This window comes from Lipophrys pholis (assembly GCF_963383615.2).
Source record: "Lipophrys pholis genome assembly, chromosome: 1".
Taxonomy (NCBI): domain Eukaryota; kingdom Metazoa; phylum Chordata; class Actinopteri; order Blenniiformes; family Blenniidae; genus Lipophrys; species Lipophrys pholis.
Window position 1 is genome coordinate 13,069,110 of NC_137635.1, and position 22,477 is coordinate 13,091,586.

Sequence of the window (22,477 nt, forward strand, 5' to 3'; positions counted from 1 at the left end):
GGCCAGAGGTTTTCCCACGCCGGATAACGAAGGAGGCAGAGTTTCACGTTGGAGATGTGACAGATTGATTCATTTATGGTTGTGCTTGTTAATTAAAAGGAAAAAAAAATAAAAAATGGTGACATCAAGGCGCTGTCTTTAGGATTGGGTAAGAGCGTTCTGTGATATCAGGGTGAATGTGAAAGCCTGTTTTGCCCTCTGTTGGTGAAAAGAAGAACCTACATGATAATCCATAATGCACTTCTTCACATGGTCACATTTTATTCAGCCTGCAGCATGTTTATTTGATATAAAGTCTGAATATTTGAGATAGCATATGGAGGATGTAGCTGAGTAGAATCAAGTTAAATTTATTTTATAAAAGCCTTTGCGGCGGATAACTCAGTGGAAATGTGCTACATTCATATCCAGATCCCTTTGTATGAGTCTTCTTCAGGTACTCTATGTCACACCCGCAAAGCACTCATTACAGACTCACTAAAGAAAAAGCCATAAAAATGACATAACATGGTTTATTCTGCTTGTCTGATCAAGTTTTGGAAGTTTGCTGAGGTGGTGTCAAACTCATTTTAGTTCAGGGGCCATCTTGAGTGGCCCGGACCGATAAAAAAGTGCCATAATAACCTTTAAGTTTCGACTTTCAAGTTTTTCTATGTTGTGCTACCAACTACACATGTTGACAATGTCTTTTGTCTTTTCTTTTTTTTTTTTTTTTTGCAAAAATTACTAGAGAAATGACTATAATCTCAACATAAAGCCAATTTTAATGATACATTTTAGTGCAAAATACCATGAAATGTTCCCAAAAACTGTTGCATTGTAGGTGTTTTGACAAACTCCCCCTTACAGCATGGCTCTGGGGCTAGTTCGATAGCAACTGAGGAGCTATCTTTCATGGCAGCGTCACTGATCTCTCAGATCGGGTCTCAGTGTTGTGTTGTGGCCGCTAATCAATGTTTTCTTTGAAATGTATACAGTTTCTTTGGTCTTTTCTTGGGCCGGATCGGAGCCTATTGTGGGACCAGCCTTATGTTTGCCACCCCTGCTCTTTATGAACATAAAGTCATTTAGCAACACCTCAGTCAGTCAGTCTTTCATTTCTTCTGCTGCCACTCTGATTCATTCTCCTGCTCTTCTCTCTGCTGTTTGCAGCCGCTGACCATCTTCCAGAGGTCTCTGACCACCATGCAGATCCAGATCCAGGGCCTGCTGCAGTTCGCTGTGCCTCTGTTTCCGACAGCCGAGGTATCGCTCACACAACACGCTGCGACTTTACGCCCTGTGGGAGGGATTACATTACGTTATGTATCATGAGAGGGAAGTAATGCTCAGTGATGTGCTGACCTCTCCACAGAGAGATCTGCTGGGCATCCAGCATTTGCTCAACTCCTCGGAGGCCAGTTTGCACCAGCTGACCGCCCTGCTGGACTGCAGGGGGCTCAACAAGGTTTGCATCCTTACTGGCGTCACACAACGAGGAAATAGACAGAAGCTTTTTGGCGTTGTGTCAGAGTGATGCTCAACGTCACCCTGTGAGGAGTGAATCACAGCGTGTTCGTATGTGTTGACGTCCTCAGGACTACCTGGACGCCATGGTGGGGGTGTGTTACGACGGGGTGGAGGGTGTGCTGTACCTCTGCCTGTTCTCCGTCCTGGCAGCCTGCGCCTTCACCCTCATGCTGTGCGCCATTCCCAGGGCGTGGAGGCAAATCGCCTGCAGGTCAGTTTGTTCTCAGGCTCGGCTCGCCCGCCTTCCCGACTTCCTGCCCTCGTTTTCTCTGCCCGCGCCGAACTCTACGCACATCGCAAACGGGAGAGGTTTGGCTGCAGATGTACGATCCATTGTGCCGGTATAAAGTGTCATGTGCTATACCGGGTGAGATTTGAGAAGCAAATAATGAGCAACGTCGATGTTATCAATACCAGTTTTTTTCCTGCATCTTCAAATCAATAAAGTAAAAAATCACAAGCTCACAAGTCAGTAATGAAAGCTACACCCATCAGCCAACTTCTACCAGACAAACACAAACTTGTATCCATAATTATTTGAGGTCTAATACACGATCTGAAGCATTTTCAGTGACTCTGAAAACCGGAAAACACCACGAAAGGTTTGTGTTTTTTATCGAAATCTCGTTGGCTCGTCTGAGAAACACCTTAATCATATAGATAGATAGATAGATAGACAGACAGACAGACAGACAGACAGACAGACAGACAGACAGACAGACAGACAGACAGACAGACAGACAGACAGACAGATAGATAGATAGATAGATAGCTAGACAGACAGACAGACAGACAGACAGACAGACAGACAGACAGACAGACAGACAGACAGACAGACAGACAGACAGACAGACAGATAGATAGATAGATAGATAGATAGATAGATAGATAGATAGATAGAATCACTGTGTATTCAAGTTTAATTCATTGCAGAAGCTTCCTGAAGCCTTTACCTTCAACAAAATTTCATAGAATCAGATCCATGCTGGTTCTGAGAGGTTACATATTCTCTGTTTGAGCACTGCGGCCCGCTCTGTAGCCCCGCCTAGTGGTTTGGCGGCTGCATTACAGTTCAACAATCTTGTACATGAATCCCGAGTTCACGTTGCGGTGATGTTCTGTCACCACGGCGGCAGTTTGTGAGAAGCTGCCGACTCAAACTAGCGCAAACATTTCTAAATACTGATCCAGTAGAAAAGATGACAGTACTGCTGTGATGTGAAGTGGGATTTATGTTTCGTGAGCAGGCTGTCCTTTGTGTCTGTGCTTTGTTGTAATGGGGATTCGTGACAGCAGAGCTGGTGAATTCTCATCAGTATCTGGTAAATCTCAGGAGGACGAGCCACCATCACAGCAACCTCGGTGTGATCTCGTACACCAGCCAAGAAAGCTGAGATTCCTCTCAGAGTGTAAAAAATAAACAAAAAAAACACATGGCTTCTTTAAAGATGGAACATTTTCTGATTCTTCTCTCTGCTTCCAGAGAGCGGGACTACGACGACATGGACGAGGAGGACCCGTTCAACCCGCGGGCGAGGAGGATGGCCTCCCAGAACCCCAACCACGCCAACATGCACAGCTTCTGCAGCTACAGCAGCAGCATGGGCAGCCAGAACAGCCTGCACCCCCCCGCCCCCCCCGCCGTCTCCAACGCCCCCATGTCCGAGTACATGTGAGTGAGAACAGGCGGTCTGGTCTTTAGCTTCACTGGGTGTGTGTGTGTGTGTGTGTGTGTGTGTGTGTGTGTGTGTGTGTGTGTGTGTGTGTGTGTGTGTGTAGGAACAGTACAGGAAATAAAGTGAAAACACCAAAATCAAAACTGAATGTGTTCACATCTGTACAAGTGATATTCAGAGTGTGTGTGTTCTCAGCTGTTGTGGAGATATGAGGAGCAGAACAACACACTGCTCCGCCACAACACATACACACACACACACTGGACAACACACACACCCACACACACACACTTCTTTCTCTTGTGTCTGCAGGAACCACACGGCTCTTTTTGGGGGAAACCCAAGGTACGAGAACGTCCCTCTGATAGGACGAGGCTCTCCACCCCCCTCGGTGCGTTGGGTCCCAGAGGCCAAGTCTTTCTTATAACGCCACGACAAACACACTGACAGCAACACAGGAAATCTCCCCGCCGTATTCCCGCCTCTTCTCCACTCGGTGCCTTTCGCCTGCTGCTTGACTTCCAGCAGCGCGGCAAGCAGAAGTCACGTAGTTAATATTTAATCAGAGCAGAACATCATTTAGCCTCGCAGGTCTGATTCCCCGGAGGAAAGTCGCACAGGTCTTAACCCACAAACCTGCTCACGCTTTGCTTCCTCTCGGAGTGAATTTGCCCCCTCCCGGGGCTTTTGTTATGTCAGCCGGTTAAAAATAGAAGCATTTTTGCATGAAATTTTCATTAGGCACAGACTCTTGATGCGCGGCAGAAGTGTGTGATTAAATGCATTTGGTAGGGGGGGGGGGGGGTAATGAGTTCTCTCACCGCGCCGTGACATTGTTTAACAATGCAGGGGTGTCAAACATGAGGCCCGTGGGCCAAAACCCGCAACGCAAGAGGCTCCAAAGATTACAACGAAAACACTGATTCTATCAACAAATTTCTGAAGCAATCCAGCACTGAGACCCGAGCCGAGATGCTGTGATGCTGCCACGACAGACCGCTAACGAGCAGTAAAAGCTCAGCGCTCTCCTGTCGGGGTGAGTTTGTAAAAACACCCATAAATGCAACAGCTATAGGAGAAGTATTTTTGAACATTTCACTGTATTTTGCACCAGAAAGCATCATTCAAGTTGGTTTTGTGTCGAGATTTGAATCATTTTCCGCGCTAATTGTGAAAATATCTTCATTTTCATCGCCACCACTCCGCACCACAACAAAGAAGCATTTTAAAGTTCCAATTTAAAGGTTATTATTTTACTCTTTTAACCAGTCCGGCCCACTCGTAACGAAATGGTGCTGTATTTGGTCCCTGAACTAAAATGTGTTTGACACCCCTGATTTAAAGGGAAACTTTTACCCATGCAGAGGCTTCAGTGTATATTTTGATCGCGTCCCACTGCCGTCATTATCCTTGACTCTCTGCTCCAGCAAGGAGAAAATGTGACGTTTCTAATTAAGACCAGCGAGTCCTGCATTATTATTCAATCCTCCCTCATGACTACAACTGTGCCGCACCATGCAGTCGTCTTCAGCTAACAGCTTCTTTTAAATATCTATATTTTTTTTCTTTGTTTGTTTGTATGTCTGTCTTTCATTTTCTGTATTCGCTCTTTTTTTTAAATCAACTTTTGGAGGTATACTCTCAGCAGTATAGAAATCGAGTAAGTCTTTTCTACTCTTTCTCAGGTTTTTCTCCCCCCCCCCCCCCACACCCCCACCCACACCCCCCACCCCCTCCTCACTTTGTGCAGTTTTCAATTTTTTTTTTATGATTCCTCTTTGGCATGGTGTTTTGTTTTTTTTCTTGTTTTTCTGTCTTCATCTCAGTGTCTCACTTAGATCAAGTCTTCTTCACAGGCTGGTCCTGTAGTTGATGCCCCCTTCACGGTCAGCTTCCCCCCTGTGCATGCCGTCTTCCTCCAATCACTCAGTACAGCCACGAAATACTAAAAGATCCAACAGCGGGCGTCTTCTGTGTTAATTCTGACTTTACTTTACCTAGGAAGTGGTTAAGAGCTGTGTATTTAGAGAGTTTCTCTGAAATAAGTGCATCTCTTGTTCGTCTGGTAGGGATTATGTGAAGAAATCCTCCACTGGAAACCATCTTTTATAAGCATCATAAAAAGGAAGTTGCCTTCATTTTGTTTTGTTTTTTATAAGGGATACAAACCTGTTGAATTTCATCAACAGGTGTTATACTGCAAATTATTTGGCATTTGTCAAGATTTAAAATCTTATTTTTTGACATGATAGACAATTTGGCCTGTTTTAAAAGTAACTTACTTATTTTTAGTCTATGATTTTACATTATAATCTTAAATTCTTAAAGTAAAAATTTAATTTCTGCATGGACAAATAAGGTCACTAGTTTTAAGTAGCTTTCTTTTCATATTTAGTGTTGATATCTTATATTTTTGCTGCCTCTTTTTTACTATGATATAACAGGGGTTGGTTTTTTTGTTTAAGAGTAAAATGTCTTATAAATAAATGTTATTATTATAATTAATGATAATGATAATAATGATCCTAATAATGATAATGTAGAATGTCATGTCATAGTTTTAACAGTTTTTTTTTGTCAAATGAAGCTGATTTAGGCCTCGTTTGCATGAAGACGTTTCAAGTGAAAAATGCGTCATTTTTAAAATGTTTTGTTCCACAATACTCCCGTATTTGATCGTTTAGAAAACGCTGTACGTTTACATGGCAACCGCAGAAATCCAGCAACAAAAACAAGCCAAAGTTGTGGTGTTGCTATGGCAACCACTGTAAACAGTGCTGAGCAGACCAGTTTTGACCCTATGATCCTGAAAAGATGGACTTTCAGTGGACGACTCTTTTAAACCCCCCCGCCCCCCACACACACACACACACACACCTGAGAAGACGTCATTTCTCTGTTTGTTCCCTCCACAGTACTCCCCCACCATGAGAGCCACCTATCTGTCCATGACCGAGGAGCAGAGCAGACACTTTGGAAACGACTTCCGGGCATAGACTATCTGGAAGTGAAGTACTGCCGCAGCCAAACGGCGCCGCTCAGCTCGGACAGGTGTGGAGCGTGAGGCTGCTGGGACACGGCGTCTCTTTAGGACGGGACTCCTGCTGGTCCGACAGGAACCCGGCGGCGGCGGCGGCGGCCGTACTTCATCGTCGTGAGGCCCCTTCATGACTTTTCTGTCCTTGTCGTTGGGAATTTGTCGACTCTCGGATTTAACCTGCTTTTTTTTTTTCTTTTTTTTTTTCTACATAAATGTTGAAACATGTAGAGGATTCCTGATAAATGTTTTAGAACAAAACAAGACATGAACCATCTAATAATTTACTTTGTCTAAACACGTTTAAAGCTTTGACATAAAAGTGTGTTTTACTCACATTCAGGTTCCCAAAGATGTGAAACGGATGTAAACATCTTATTTTCTTTCTATTGCGCTTTGTGAAGCACAAGCTCAACACTGGCAGCAGACAGCAGGAGCTGATGCTGATGTATTTACATTCCCAAACTCACACACATGCACACACACATATACACACACACACACACACACACACACACACACACTCACAGAAACGAAAGTGGAAGCAGCTCTCCACGTGTGTAAATAGATTGTACGATAACAGACTGTTTTACTTTGTCTTACTTTGATTTCTTTGTTTTAAAAATGTGTGCCATTTTTATATGTTTTCTAGTTTTGTGTCACATAGAATCACTATTTTTTTTGTATTTCCTCAAGAGCCGGGACTTCATCTACCCCGAATAATGTATCAAGTAAAATACCACAGAGCTGATTAACGGAAAATATTCAGGTAAATACTGTCAAACCATCCAAACAGTGTTGGTTTGTATTGACTAACATTCCTTTTCTGTAGGGATTTATCACATGCAGTGCCATTTAATCCTTTTGTTTTGTTGTCTGCATGTTACACTGTACAGGCACTGAAAGTGGTTTTAAATGCGTGTGTGTCCCCAGACCAATAAACCAGCCTTCAGTACATGGAAATGAGTCTTTATTTGCTTGTTGGGTGTTTGTGTTTGTTTTTTTAGGCGTACTCTGGCTAGCAAAGTACAGAATAATAATGACGTTATAGCCAGAAACGCATGGAAATGTTCCAGTGCGACATGATTGGGCCGTTTATTCACACTTCTAGAGTGACTGAAAATACCGCTGCAGTGAGTGTCGGGAGTAAAAATCTGAAAAATAAATATCCATGTAAAAATGTCTTCAAACTACATTTAGATAAAGTTTTGGCTTTGTTGGCTCTATATTTTTCTTTTCCATTCGAATCACATAAAACTGCTAAAAGATGCTTCAAGGTGTCGTTACAATAACTCTCCAGCAGGTGTCACCATAGTGTAACACTGGATAATAGTTTTACCTTGGATACTTCCAGGCTTCAGACGAAACTATTGTCCTCTAAAAACGTATTAAACATACAGGAAAGTAAGCCAGAAGTGCAATAAAATGCATTTCTGTCTCCAAACACGCAGATAAATCTTTATACGGACACAAATCTGAAATGAATATTGATTGATTTATACGGACATTTATTGGTGTCTCAAGTCTCAGATATTTCTACCCAGGTTCTTAATTAAATTCTTCTTTTTTTTTTCTTTTCTTTTTTTTCTTCCGATGTTGGTTATAGCAGCTAAAACAGCATCGAGTGAAACGGTCTAGAAAAGTATAGCAGGGTTAAAAACACGAAAATGACATCCAGGGGGAGCACTGTTAAATCATTTAACAAAAACATTATTTAACTAAAATGTCTCGAGTGAGATTCGAACCCAGCATCAAGCAGATCCGCCACTTTCAAAGATTAACTGACCTGAGTTACCTGACGCAAACAGTCTCCAGAAAGTATAACATGATTTGATGTTGCTTTCATTTAAAATGGGAACTCAGAAAGTTAATAGTGAAAATCTAATAAAGAGCGTTGTCATGGCAACACCATGCAGATAAGCGATGATGATTGTTTTCATAATAGGAGCCAAAATACGACCACAATCAATAATGTTTTTATACAGTCGAGGTCACCGAGGTTGTTGTTTCTTAATTCTTTTTAAATTAAGAAATCTGTTTTGTCACCTCTCGACAAAAGAAGGCTGCTTGTTTGAGGTTTTTGACAGGAGGATTCATTGGTTTCCACAAACAAGATCCAGCCAAACGAAAGAATAACCTCCTACTGGTTAAATTCAGTATATTATTAACATATTGACATGATCCATCCAATCGTATCCAATGAAAGGTTATAGGGCAATGGAGCCATATGCAGGTCAATGTAAGTGGAGGCAGGTCACCTTCAGCCTTTCTCTCAAATGCATGTTTCTGGATTGAAGAAGAAGAATCCACATTCCCTGCTGTCGTGCTGGAGAACTCTCCAGAGAAAGGCCTTTAATCCCAGGCTTGAATTGGGAATAATCTCATCTACATGATACCGTTATAACTGATCACACGCTTTATTTCTATGGCAAGGATAATAGTCCTGTTACATGTTTTTTTGGCAACAGAAGTGAAGCATACACTAAATAATTATTGCATAATATTTACAGATCAGTCTTTTTAAGAGAGGGAGTATTAGTAAAGAGCTTTTATTATGAGGCGGGCCAACTCAGCACCTGTTAAATACCAGTATTGCCTTATTTAAGCTTCATTCAGAGCTTGAACAGGAGTGATTGTATAGTTCCGTGTTAGAAAAAGGTTTTATTTTCCAATCGGAAGTGCTGCTGTTGTCGGCCGCTGACTTGATGGTGCCTTGGTGTCTCCAGGGACGACGCGCACGCACGGACGCAATAACAAACAGCTGCAGGCGGAGTGAGTGCAGCAGGTGGACAGTTACCTCTGTCTGTCTGTCTGTCCGTCTGTCTCTCTGGCTGCTGCTGCTGCAGCTGCTCCCCGATCAGGTGAATTAATGTTGCGCCTCGGAGCCGCTGCGGCTGCGCGTAAAAGCTGGAGGAGCTGCGGCGCGTCGACGCGGCCACACGGAGCGCTGAGCCGAGCCAGGCTGGCCGGGAAGTAGCGCAGAGAGGAGAAACGGGAAAAGGGTGTTTGGAAGAGACAGCCCAGAGAGTGTCCAGTGAAGGAGGGAGAAGCAGCCCGTCACACTCCTTGTGTTTTTCTTCTTTTGATTTGTTTTTTTGGAGAGGAGGGAGCGCGCAGGATGGTCCCGCGCGCCTGCCGCTGTTGATGCTGATCAGCCTTCATCCTCCTCCTCACCCACAGTGATCATGAAGGACACGGGGGAGTCAAAGGACCACCAGTTAACTGTAAGTCCACATCGCTCACTTTACTCATCAACGACCCTTATATGTACAAATACGTTACTGTAACGAGGAAGCATGTTTTTACTTCCATAAGAAGTCTTTATTTTAAACTCCATTATTTAGTTCACATAGACGCTTGTCAGGATGCAACAACCTTCCCCACTTCAATGAACCAATGTAAAACCAACTAATGACTCGGAACTACTCTGATTACTGCCATTTAATGCGTATTTAGTGTTTAAGGCTTCACTATTTCCTCTAAACAAACGTGCAAACCTGCACAGTGAGTTCATTCTGTGCTTTAAGTTGTAGATTCCACTGTTGTCAGTGGTCAACCACCTTCAACATGTCATATAAATACATACAGGTACTCATTTACTTATTGGTGGAACTATTGAGTTAAAATACTCTGATTACGGTTATTACAAGGTATTTGTATATCTGACCTGAATTTAATACTCGAGTACAATTTGCAAAATTGAACTTTCGCATTTCATAGAAACAAATGGACTAATGTGCACATTGACTAAGTAATGTGTTACAGATACTCCTGTATTACTGTAATTGAGTAGTATTTTTTTAATATCTGTACTGATTTTACATTATCTACGTGTTTTCTTTCCCCGAGAAATCCTGTATTGATATTGAACCATCAAAAGAGTGAAAATTAATTCTCATATTCAGAATATTTAAATCACCTCTTAGCATCGATTGCCGTTTTGATATTTAAAACTCTATTAGTAATTTGTTAAAATAAGAAATTTAATTAAATGCATAATACTATGACTGTATTCTTCCCATCACTACTTAAACAGACATGCTCGCCAACAACTTCTTCTCTTTTTCATATCAACAGTTGATCAAATCTGCACAAATTAGTACCAATACTCACATCACTGTAACTAAGTACTACTTTTCTGCACCCTAAGTTGTATTTTAAGCACCTAATTCCACTCATACTTGTGTATACGTGTAATTTGTGTCACAAATTTGAAAGAGGTAGCTGAAAACTCCTGAAGCGGGCGGTGCACCGGATTGCGTTCAGCCGTCCACCCCGAGTGCCCTCCACATACACTCCTCCAGTTTCCCCCGCTCGTTGGTTAGTTTTTGTCATTCCTAAGGGGATCCATTGTTGGTGTTATATGTTCAATATTCCCTCACACGGCCTGCTCTGTGTTCTGCGCCTCGTACCTGAATTATTGAAGTGGCTGTTTCAGTTGCCTGGCCTCTCTTGTCCAGCATGTAATACACCTTCCACAGGGTGCTGACAGAGAGGGGGACCTTATTATTTGATGCCCCGGTGAAACTGAAGCGGAGCCACATTGCTATTATATACATGCGCCGACTCCGAAATGATTGAAAATGGGCTTTCAGGCTGGAGGTCAGAGGTCAGTCCATGACCCCACTACTGAGACTGTTATTGTCCGGTTTTATTTATCAACATTGGAAGCTTTTCTACTGACTTTTACTATTTATGTACCATGTAGAGGCGGACTCTAAATCGGCCGTGCAAAACTCATTTTAGTTCACCTGCCACATTGAGCCTAATATCATCTTGAGGGGACCAAACCGGGTAACTCGTGTCATAATAACTTTTTAAATTTGCGCCACAACAAATAAAAACTTGAAAGTTCAGAGTGCCACCATGTTGAAAACGTCTATATTTTCACAAAACCAAACAATCATCGCCTGAAAATGACTACAATCGCAACATAAAGCTAATTTCAATTACACAAACTAGAGAGAAATGTCCCAAAAAAACATTCTCTTATAGCTGTTGCATTATGGGTGTTTTTATAAACCATGTTATGTTGTGCTGCTTAAAAAAAAAAAAAAAATCTGTGTTTCCTTTGAAATTTTTACAATTTGCTTGATGCTTTGGCCGAATCGGAGCCTCTTGCGGGGCGGTTTTGGCCCACGTGCCTGATGTTTGACACCCCTGCTCTGAATGCTTGTCTCGGTGCCACCACACAATGTCCCCCCCCCCGTCCCCCCCCCCCCCCCCCCCCCCTTAAGTGTTTTAATTGTCGAGTGCCTTCCAGCGTTTTTTAATTTAACCTCTGAAAACAACAGCTGCCTCTTTCTATTCTCGTTGGTGCGTCATCATTGTTGATTTCAGGAAAATGTCATCGCTTGTTTTTTAACGTTTCTGCAATTAAGAGTGACGCAAATCAGCCTGTCAAAGCACCAGGAGTGGAAGTGGAATTTTTACTGACGCTCTCTGGTGCAAAATTCAATGACATCTAAAACAAATTTAAAAAAAAAAAGCTTTTTGCTTTTCACACATGTTTTTGCAATCGCTTCCTTTTGTCTGTACTCTTTATCAGCTATACACACACTTTCTGATGCTGCTGTTCATATCTTGAAAAGAGATAATCCCGCCAGCAAAATGCAGAAATGAAATAAATAACTAGAATGGAAAAAAACCCCGATAAATGCTGCTTGCTTTTTGCACGTACTTGGCTCAGGCAGTCCTGACACGTTCCCATATTCAGTCCTAACTGGAGAAATAACTGCATCTGTGCAGAACCAGACATGTTTTTCATACACAGGATTTCATCTTATTAGAGTACAACCGATAGTGTCCATTAGTCAGGCCTGTTCTGTTTTTAAAACACATCTTAAAACCCAGCTTTCCTCTTTTCCGCATTAAGTGATTGACTTTTTTTGACCCTTTTTAACTTGTTTTAACGGTGTTTTGTTTTGTTTGTACTGTTTCCATCTTTTATTTATTCCACGTAACGTGCGAACTGTGTATTTCACGTCTTATTTCTTCTCTCGCGCGGCTCTTTAGTCGGCTCTGGGGTCTTAAAGATAAAAGTCACTTGCTTGCTCCGCAGGTTGCCTTAAGGATCCGACCCATCAGCGATGCCGAGCAGGAGGAGGGGGCTACGACCGTGGCCCACCGGCTGGATGAGCAGGTGAGAGGGTGACGGGGGTCGCCGCCCGCTCTGGCGTGGGAGGGGGCTGTTGTGGTCTCCGTTTCTCCTGCCGTCATGTGGCTGCACAGATAAGGTATCTGCAGGACCTCAGTGAACCAACAGCTCTTTTTAAAACTCATTTGTAAAGCTCAGATGTCCCATTGGAGTCGTAACCGAACGCTGGAGGGGCTCAGGCCCGCGGCAAGAAAGAGCCACCGACAAGTCGGCCCACAAGTCACCTCCTTTATAAACCATTCATCCTGGCCTTCGCATAGCCCAGGGCTCTGCAACTTTTATGACCACAGGAGCTGTTTTTGCGATTTTCTACCGAATGAAATTTGTGTGGAGCTGCTAAACATTATAAAAATGTATTTACATACTAAAAAAAAACCGACATTGCATACATGACGTTTCCAAGCTTCAATTTCTGAAATTCTTATTATTTAAAAAAAAATTTGCTTTTATCAATTTTTCCTTTTTTTTTCATGGATTTTTCCCACTTTAATCCATTTTAATCCAGCTGTTGTAGCAGTTTTTTTCCTTCTTCAGCTATTTGAAGCGTGGACATTAGACCCATTTTTGAAAAACAGCGTGACGCGCTCACAAAATAAAAATGAAAGCAAAATGTTTATTGACACAGGATCCTCTGAAAGCCCCTAAATAGGAAAAGACAGCCACGTTTAGCCTTTTAGTGTGTCTGTCGGACTCAAACAGAGAATAACTACTAATGCTGCAAAAAGCAATTATTTCTTTTCCTGTCGTTACCTTGTAGCTCCCTCAACGAGCAGCACGGGATAATATCAAGCTCCCAAAACATGTGTTTGAGGTTAATTAGTGGCTCTGGCTGTGTGTAAATGTGTGTCTGTGTTTGTCCTGGTGACCTGTGTTATAAAAAAAACCGGATGCATATAATATGAAAGAAATGGCATCTTCATTCCTCAAAGTGAATTTCAAGCGTCGGTTGTTTGGTTAGAAATGATTAATGCTTTACTATTTGTCACTTGGATCGCTTTGACACAGTTCAATCTGAGAACTACTGTTATATTCTTTGCTTTTTTTAATCGTTTAAGTCCAATAATCATTAGTAATTTCATTATAAAATAATTGATTACTGTTGCTGCTGATGGGATGTGGCATTGCCCATAACTCCTACGTCATCTACAATAACTATAAATATTAAAAAAAAGTATTAGAACAAAAAAAAGAAATACAGCTTTGTGTGCATATATTAGTCATTACAGTGGCCCCTATATCTAATAGCAAACCAGATATTATATTTTCATTAAACAAAAAAGTAGCAGAAACACACACTTAATGAAAATGTTAACAATTCTACAACCATGAAATCTAAATAAAGTCTGTGAATCTGTGAATTTTATGTGAGTAAAACATATATTGATAACATATATTTCACTGTTTTTTTTAATTTGCATAATTCAAAATTCTCTTAAAAATCTTTACCTCAATAATCTGATCATTTCTGATCATTAAAACTTAAAACGGGCCAGTGGAGTAACACCAATGTTCATCAGGATTACTATATTTAGTAGGAATTCCCACACGTATAAAACAGGGAATTTAAAAAAAAAAACAAATCGAAATTATTAATAAATGTACAAAATAGTAGATTTATTTTATATTAATTTGACTAACTCATCAAACTAACTAGTTTTTTCAGGCCCATTTGCAGTCTTGATTCCTTTTCTTTCCTTTATCGAAGTAAACAGCCTTGAATAGCAACTTCAACGTTTGAAGCAGTGGCATTTCATAATCTATAAAGTGGATCACAGGCTACAGTCGTTCATCTGTTGGTGACATAACCCCGATCATCCAGCGGAGATGCTTTCCCATCAGAGGCTGTTGTTTTTTGGAGCGGGACCACTGCGCCCGCTGGCTAATGAGCCTGTTACCATGTGAACTCCCCCTACGAGACGGACGAGCGAGACGTGGAAGCTCCATGAGAACCGGGTCCACCGCCGGCGCCGGCCTCTGAGCGCGCTCCCTCGCGGGGAGCGTTTAGGCAGAATGTGCAGTGATGATGAAGGCAGTGCGAATGATAATGAGCTGGGAAACCTGCTGAGGCGGCTCCGCGGCCGGGCCCACAGGTGCCGGGCAGCTTTTCTTCAGCTGAGACAAATCCCGAAAAGTAAGAGCTGCGGTGATGACACGGTGATGGGGATTATCTTGTTTACCGGAGGAGAACATTATATTCATGCGAGGGTGTGATGATGAGTGTTTTGAGAAGCTGTTGGAGGATTGGACCAGAGGTCGGAATGAGCTAATCCAGAGGTCCGACTTGTTTGTCTGTCTGATCAGAAGTAATTTAATTAGAGGCGGTCTTAAGGACAACATCAGCACTCCGGTCTGCAGTGACATCATTAAAAAATAGGCTCATGGGATTAGAGCATAACAGCAGGAAGGGAGATATGATGCTGACACAGCCACAATAACAAGGCTTTGTTATGATCTCCTGAAAGACCTTCCCGGGTTGCACAGTCCACGGTGGGTTAGAGAGAGGATGACATACAGGGTTATGCCACGAGGTCATATCAGGTTCACGCACTCAACAAAGGATAAATAGAGTTTACGATACACACTTGTTGTTGAGGCAGTGGGATTGTGGCAATCTGCTGTTTACCTACAAGCTTACCTGGACTGCCCTGACATGAATGGCGGGGACACACTGCAGTGCGCTGTGCAGTGCTCATATCAAGCGGAGACGCAGTGAGATTAAAGACAGATTAAATTGCACGGGAGGCCTGACAGCGGTGACCCGTCAGAAACGGGTATATGCGAAGGTTGCGACCCCTGTTTACACACGTCTGTTTTGTTGTTGTGTTTGTGAGACCATATGGCCCTCAGGTAGCGCTCAGACAGATTACCCGGGTTGCTGGTGGCTGACTCGGCCGACTGGGCGGGAGTCCTCAGATCTGCCTGTCCTGGCAGTAAGCAGACGACTGGAAGCTGGCTTAAGCCCGCGGAGCTGAGCTGATTGGACGGGTTTTAGCTCAGGTTAAGCCTTCTGCCACCTGCTCTCTTTCTCTCCCGCGCCGACTCTTCCCCCCCGCCGACGGCCTCCGAGGAATCGACTGCAGCGGACCACCTGTTACGCTCAGGGGGCTTTTCTTGTCCTGGAGTGAGGAGGACGAGGGTCAGAGGTGCGGTGAGGTGGATTTCTGAATGACATAACAAAGCACTCAGGTTTTCGCTCCGCGGTCCAGACGGCGTTTTTACGCCAACATTTTGGACCGGTTCACTTTCAGGTCACAGACGTGACCGTGCCCAAGTTGTAAATTGAGGCCCCGTTTACACGACAAGTTAAAACGCAAAACTCTCACACGATAACGGCGCTCGGAGCGACTGAGAACGCAACCTTTTGAAAATACTCCGAGTCTGTCTCCGTGGCAACGGGGAAAATGTAACTTTTTGACAATCCTCTGACTGTCCCTGTAGAAATAAGGAAAAATGCTAAATGCTCCATCTCCGTGGCAACGGGGGGAAATGCTTATTTTTGACACGCTCCAACTCTGTCTCCGTGGCAACGGTGGAAAACGCATCTTGTTGAAACACTGTCTCCATCTCCATGAAGACGGCAGGAACGCTGCGACTGCATGTGTGCACCACGGCAGCGTGAATAGTTGTTCTGCACATGCTCAGTCGATGGACAATAAGGACAATGTTTCTTCCAGAGTGTCATGACTGCCAGTCGATATTCTCCTGGAACTTGGTGGTTTTGTAGTCGACAGTCACTGTAATAATAATCCAACTTGGTCGTCTGTCCACTAGAATGTCCGTGTCCTCCCATTGTTAATGTTTATAGCTTATTGCCCTGCGCTTATGTGTGTGTAGTTTCATTACAAAATCAAACAACAGCACCCACTACTGGCCCAACATGCTACCTACAATGTTTTTCATTTAAAAAAAAACCTAGTTTTTAAAACGTTGCTGTTGAAACGCAAAACTTTTCTGAAACAGAAACTCAAAAATGATGCGGTCTGCTAAACGGGGCCTGAGATTGTTATTTGATCTTGGAACTTGTGCAGGTTACAAGTGTGATAGAAATTAAGAAACCAGCCTAACCAGTGTCGCCTTGGACACAACGAACACTGAGACCGTCGGCCTGAACGCCTCAGCTGATCGGAGACAAAAGATGACCGGAGGGGGTAGAATGACTGACCATTACTTTACTTTGTTATTTTTATATTGCAGACAGAGAAACAGCTTCTACATGGATGCACTCACACTACTGAAACTTTCAGATATCCTCATTTATCGTATTCATACTTCAGCCTAGTTTATTTTAATTTTTGTCTTGTTTTATCATTTTGATTTTAATTGCTATACACCCTGACCTGGGAACTGTGTTTGGTTCTTATCGTGTCACATGGTTCAAATGACAATATCAGGAGTTTCAGTCTGTCTGAGTTGATGGAATTTTACAATAATAATGGGATATTAATGAAAACACGGACTATAATCCAATCATGAAACAATTTCAATGTCATTTATATACTTTTGCCTTGAACTTGTTGGGGATTTTATGTGTTCGATTTGTGTCCTGCCACTTCTTAAGACTGCTTGGGAAAACCTTTCTGTTGTGATCGCGCTTGTGGACAAACAGTGCTTGGCTCATGGTGCGTTCCCAGCCACTGTAGTATAAAACACCCAGCGAGGTGAAAGGCGAGGACCTCTTAAGAGGCTAACTGTAAAGCTATGTTTAGCTCCCACGAGATAAAGATGGTCGCTCAATCTCATGAACGGGAGACTAGACAGCTTTATCTAAGCGCTGACTTTCACGACAGACTGTTGTGTCTGTGCGGAGCCACACACATTCTAATTCTTTGGGGTAAATCAGATGGGGAAAAAAAAAAAATAATTGATCCTTGCTGCAGAATCTACCTAAACCTTGTTTAAAGTTCGCTGCGTTTACAGAAATCTTCATTTGTCATGAATGATAGATGTTTTCATCCACAAGCATTTAAACGGAGTGGTTGTTTACTTCCTGCGTGATGCGTCTTGCTTGAATCCTTCGACTAGTTGGACGTGCAGCAGGACCGGCCTGTCGGTGCCTCACAGTGGGGAGTGCTTTATGGCGAGCTCTCGTCTCTATGGAGACACCTCGACAAGGTCAGGGCCATTGTTTGGGTTTTTTTTTTTTTTTTTTTTTAATCCTGTTCCTCAGTCGTGTAGTTCGAACTATGCCGTCATAAGGAAACCAACGGGGAAAGAAATCCCAAATGCTTGTTGGCTTTGAGGGAAATGTAATGTAAACGTGTTGGTATTTCATGGCATTGTACTCCTTTACAAGAGGATTCAAGGCCTGGAAACAAAGAAAGACTTTCACGTTACGTCGTGAAGAGAGAAAATGTCATGGAACAGAAATGCACCATGTTGCTTTCTGGCATCTTTCCCTTAAAAACAATCCGCAGCATTCTTTTGGATCCGAGCACAAGTCGACTTGATTACAGTCGGCCATGAATTGGCAAATTTTCTGCCTGTGTGGAGTACAAAGCGCCTCACCTCGGGGGCTCAGTGTAGGGTTTCCGACTCACAGGCCCGTCGGTGAAATGAGATTCAAATGGCCCTCACCTGTGTTGCGCTTTATCTGATTCAACATGGACGCTGTCTGAGTGAAACAAACCACTGTGAATTAGAGACGCTGTTTATTCTACAAATGGTCGATTATGAGGTGTTAAACCTTGGTCAAAAACGCGCAGCAGATCGAATGAAAAAAGCCCACCGTAATGCCCCTCTTTGCCGATGACAATGTTCTCTCCTCAGGAGCCCATTGTGATAATCGCACAGTTAAAAATGTGGAGGAAAGTGAGGAAAGGGCACACTCTGCCTGTGTGGAATCTGATTTTACGAGTGTTTGAATAGCTTCAATAGCTGACAAGAGAGGGAGAGGAAATACAAACAGATATGTCCTTTAACTTTCGCACACAAAGACGGGAGTCAGGGACGAAACCGGCAGAGATTTAACTCGGCAAGAAACACAGAAGGTTTATTTTAAGTCACACTCACACACGAGGTAGTCCTACTTTTCTTTTTTTTTTTCGTGAGAGGAAAGCTGGGTTAGTATGTCAACTCTGATACACCGCCTGCCTTCGGGAAGAGGATAATCCTCGCTTTCCTTTTTTTCTCTGACTCCTTCCCCTCCTTAACCCTCAACTGTCTCTCGGGCCGTTTCTTAAAAATGCGTTTGATGCTGAGTCGCCATGTCACGCTCACCGAGCAGAGGAGTGTTGCCAATGCTCTTCCGTGAAGGGAAAATTCCAGGATGCAAGGTTCCAGGTTTCCTAGAACAATTCAGCCCTGTTTACGCAACAATGTTTTCAATTGAAAGTGGACAACTTTCGTCGTGTTTTGGGCCTCTGTTTGTACGATAACCGTGCTCGGAGCCACTGAAAACGCAACTTTTCTCAGACTCCATTTCCGTGGAGATGGACGAAAACGCAACGTTTCTGAAAAGCTGCGACTGCACATGTTTACCGCAGCCGTAGCAAATAGTTCTTCTGCTTCATGCTCAGCAGTTGGACATAAACAACAATGGTTCCTCCAGAATGTCTTGACTCCCAGTCCATATTCTCCTATGACTTGGCGGTTTTATAGTGGACAGTCACCGTGATAACAATCCAAACTTCGTCGATACGAATGCCCGTGTACTCCCCATTGTTAATGTTTATGGCGTATTGTTCGATCGCGCGTATGCTTGTGGTTTTATTACACAAACAACCAACAGCACCTCCGAGTGACCCGACGTGCTAACTTTATCGTTTTCAGTATTTCTGCCGTTTCAGTTTAAACGGACATTGTTTTCAAAAATGTTTAAATGCAAAACTGATGCGTTTTGAATTGAGATGTTGTTGTGTAAACAGGCCCTCATGTTATTAAAGCACCGCTAGTATAATGCAAAGGGGAGTTTTTCCTCTCTACCGTCTCCTCTGCTTGCTCACGTGGAATTGTTGAATTTGCTCTTTAAAAGTGTCCTGAAATGATGTTGTATTTGGTGCCATATAAATCAAGTTGAATTCAATTGAATCATCCTCCCCTAGGACTTGTGTGGCCCTCACCTCACTAAGAACTGATCCTTGATCTTGGTACAACGTCCTCTGATCTCCTTGATCCCTACTTGATGCCTTGCAGAGCCGGTGTGGGCGGGTCTGACGATCCCTCTCAGTGTCTCCCAGTCTTGCTCTTGATTAGAGGAAAGGGCGTCACAGCTCATCCTGAAGCATCCCCCTGAAGGGGAATCAATGCTGGAAGGAGCTTGGTGTTATTTCTACCAAGCCCTTTTTAGTACTCCGGTAAACACACTCGATGCCCTCGGTGAACCTCCTCTGCGGTTACGGCGCCGCCTTTGGTGTACAAACTGGGTGACGGCACAGAATCACAATGAGTTTATTATGCGTCTACCCATTCACCCTTGTGCTCGTCCACTTCACGCTGGACGTCGAGTGGTGAGGCCCATATTCCCCAGTTTTCCTGCAATTGCTTTAGCTCTTCTCAGTCAGCCCTGAGGTTTCCGCTGACCAGCTTGCAGATATTATCAAGGTGAGCGGTTAAATACTGGAACAACTGCTGACGGTGTGAAGAGGTCACAGATTTACTTTGGAGGGTGTCTGGCTGGATCCTTCACTCTGAGGCTGCGTTCCACCCGCCTGCAAAGTTTCAAAAAGTTGCGTTTTCGGCGGCTCTGAGCGCCATCGTCGTGGAAACGGTGACCCATGACAAAGCAAAAGTTTGGCTTTTTTTAAATCTGTTTTTTAGTAAATTTAAAAAAGGATTTTGGAGGGTATTATTGTACAGTCAGAGGTTTAGTGAGCCATGAGATAAAGTACACCCTTGGAGGATTCTGCCTTTTATGTAACGGGAACATTAAAAAAAAGATATCTTGGACACATTGGACCAAAACCTATACAGACATTGACACCAATGGACAATTCTGAGTCACCAATTACTTTTAACAAGCATGTCTCTAAAGAGTACCAGGCAAAAACCAACCCAGACAAAGGAAGAATAAAGTAACTCTACTTTCCCTTCTGCAAAGGGCTTTTTTTGTGTTAATTCTCAGAAAAATCCCTTTCCTTCACCGAGTAACAGACTTAATGTTCATCCTATTTCTTAAAATAGAGAAAGAACTGAAAATGAGGATGTCCTTGGGATTTCACGTCTAATAGGAAGCAGAAATAAGAGGCCTGTTTCAATCAAAAGGTGTTAGGCTTCAGAGGAAGGATAACTCATTGACCTCATGATGAGCACCTGAGGGAAATGGCTTGTTGTTGTGTTGAGAGTATTACTCAAAAAGCCCCCATAGAGGCCAAATCCCACTAGATCCTGAAAGCGCGAAGCAGGGAGGAGGTTTTCTCTCTGTCGACACTCTACAATCAGTCGCTCCACTCATCTGTCTCTGTGCTCATCTGCACTGCTTTACCTCGAAGTCGATGCATCCCATATTGTTTTTAGTGCAGTTCATAAGAGTTGATGAACCACAACCAATTTATGGTATTAGATTAAAACTTAACGGTTGTTTTGCCACAACAGGTCAGTCTCTGTCTGACTGTCGTTTTTTTTCTTTTTTAATTCCCGGTTGTCTAAAAGTACGAGGTGGCTGCTGGGGAACATTGTGCTCCTCATTCTGTTGCAGAGGCAAACACACCACCGAGTGTTTTCTCAATTCTTCATTTCCCATTGAATAAAAAAAACATGTTGTACTTGTGTAATGTCTGACATAATGAATTTCTGAGGGAACAGCGAAAGCCCCTTTGGACAGTTCCTTTCTTTCCATCACCATGCTGAGTAAAAGATGATTCATGCGAAGCCGGAGGGAAACAATTCATCTGCTTTAATACAGCCGTCTCTATGTAGGAGAATATCTATTCTGTTCTTCATTTTCAATCAATTTACATAATAGGCCTGTTTTATCAGGTCATCTTTATGATAGACTGGAGGAGGGATCGTGTCATCGACTGCGGCAAAGGACTTTATTCGCCGCTACATCAAATCCTCTCCCCGACATACGATGATAAACTTCGAAAGAGGTTGATTGAAAACTCAATCAGTCAAACTGAGGCCTCAATTACACGTTTTCAAGTGGAAAGAGAACGGTTTCGTGACATTTTTGGTGTCCCTGACAAAACAATGGTGCTGGGAGCTACTGAAAACGCAACTTTTTCTGAAACAAAAATGTAAGAATGATGTGTTTTCACTTTGATTGTTAGATAAATGAGGCCATGAATGAGACATATTACATAGCTTAAAATTAACGTTTGAGACTCTGGAGGTTTTCACTGTGGCTGCAAAAGACTTCAAACTGGAAATAGTAAGAGTCGTGTTTCACTTGGACGCTATCTCCCACTCCGCCACATCTAACGGGAACAAAATTGACTAAAAAGGCTGAAAGTGGCATGACTGTGGCTCATTGTCTGATTATTTCTGTCTTGACATTTGAAGACGGGTGTGAAGTTAACTTGACACTGAGCGACATGGATCTTTGTGCTGCCTGAAAGGACACTTGAAATGTCTTGGTGAAAAGGGTTCAGGCTTTTTTCTCACTCTGCTGTTACACATTTGGTCATATAATTTGGATAAATCATTCATACGACATTATTCATTTTAGTATTATATGTTCAAATAAATGATGGTGATGGACTGAAAAAAAAAAAAAGTGATGCCTTTCCAGAAGTGCCACAGTCTGCAGCGATCAGCCTGTTCTGTGTTTTAATGAGGTACAAATGTTCTTCTGGTGTGGCTGCTGATGCATATTCAAGCTGATTAAAAAGCAGCAAATGAGAGGTACAAATTTCTTCAGTTAGATTATGAACTCAAATGGGGAGCACATCCCAGGTTCTGCTTCTGAAGTTTCACTCGTCTTATTAACGATTATTGTGCCCTCGACGTGAAGCGTCAGTCTGTCGGCACGCGCCACAAATGATGGGGTTAAAGGCAGGATGCTCTTCAAGTTTCCACTTGACTTGATAGTAATCCAGAGATTAAGTTGTCCCTTTGGCACGGGAATGTTCGGCCTGTGGCTTGACGCTGACCCACGACGACCTCGACGCAGTAACTCGACTCGGTCCGACGTGTGTTTGTGTGCATATCTCTGCTATGTTG

At 43.0% G+C, this 22,477-nt stretch overlaps 2 protein-coding genes across 5 annotated transcripts in view; both read left to right on the forward strand.

Moving 5' to 3' along the window:
• ttyh2 (tweety family member 2) overlaps positions 1-7,179 on the forward strand; it is a 64,158-nt gene extending 56,979 nt beyond the window's left edge. For 2 of the 4 annotated variants that reach the window (XM_080486648.1, XM_080486646.1), the window contains 7 exons: positions 1,153-1,245; positions 1,355-1,447; positions 1,578-1,720; positions 2,993-3,181; positions 3,498-3,576; positions 4,819-4,845; positions 6,101-7,179. In XM_080486648.1, the coding sequence (XP_080342774.1) occupies positions 1,153-1,245; positions 1,355-1,447; positions 1,578-1,720; positions 2,993-3,181; positions 3,498-3,576; positions 4,819-4,845; positions 6,101-6,181 (705 nt within the window). In that variant the 3' untranslated portion in view covers positions 6,182-7,179. The remainder of the gene's footprint in view (positions 1-1,152; positions 1,246-1,354; positions 1,448-1,577; positions 1,721-2,992; positions 3,182-3,497; positions 3,577-4,818; positions 4,846-6,100) is intronic. The other 2 variants (XM_080486647.1, XM_080486649.1) reach the window with 1 other exon arrangement.
• A 1,761-nt stretch (positions 7,180-8,940) lies between these two features.
• kif19 (kinesin family member 19) overlaps positions 8,941-22,477 on the forward strand; it is a 31,811-nt gene continuing 18,274 nt past the window's right edge. The window contains exons 1-2 of the mRNA XM_080459132.1: positions 8,941-9,446; positions 12,284-12,364. Of these exons, the coding sequence (XP_080315258.1) occupies positions 9,408-9,446; positions 12,284-12,364 (120 nt within the window). The 5' untranslated portion in view covers positions 8,941-9,407. The remainder of the gene's footprint in view (positions 9,447-12,283; positions 12,365-22,477) is intronic.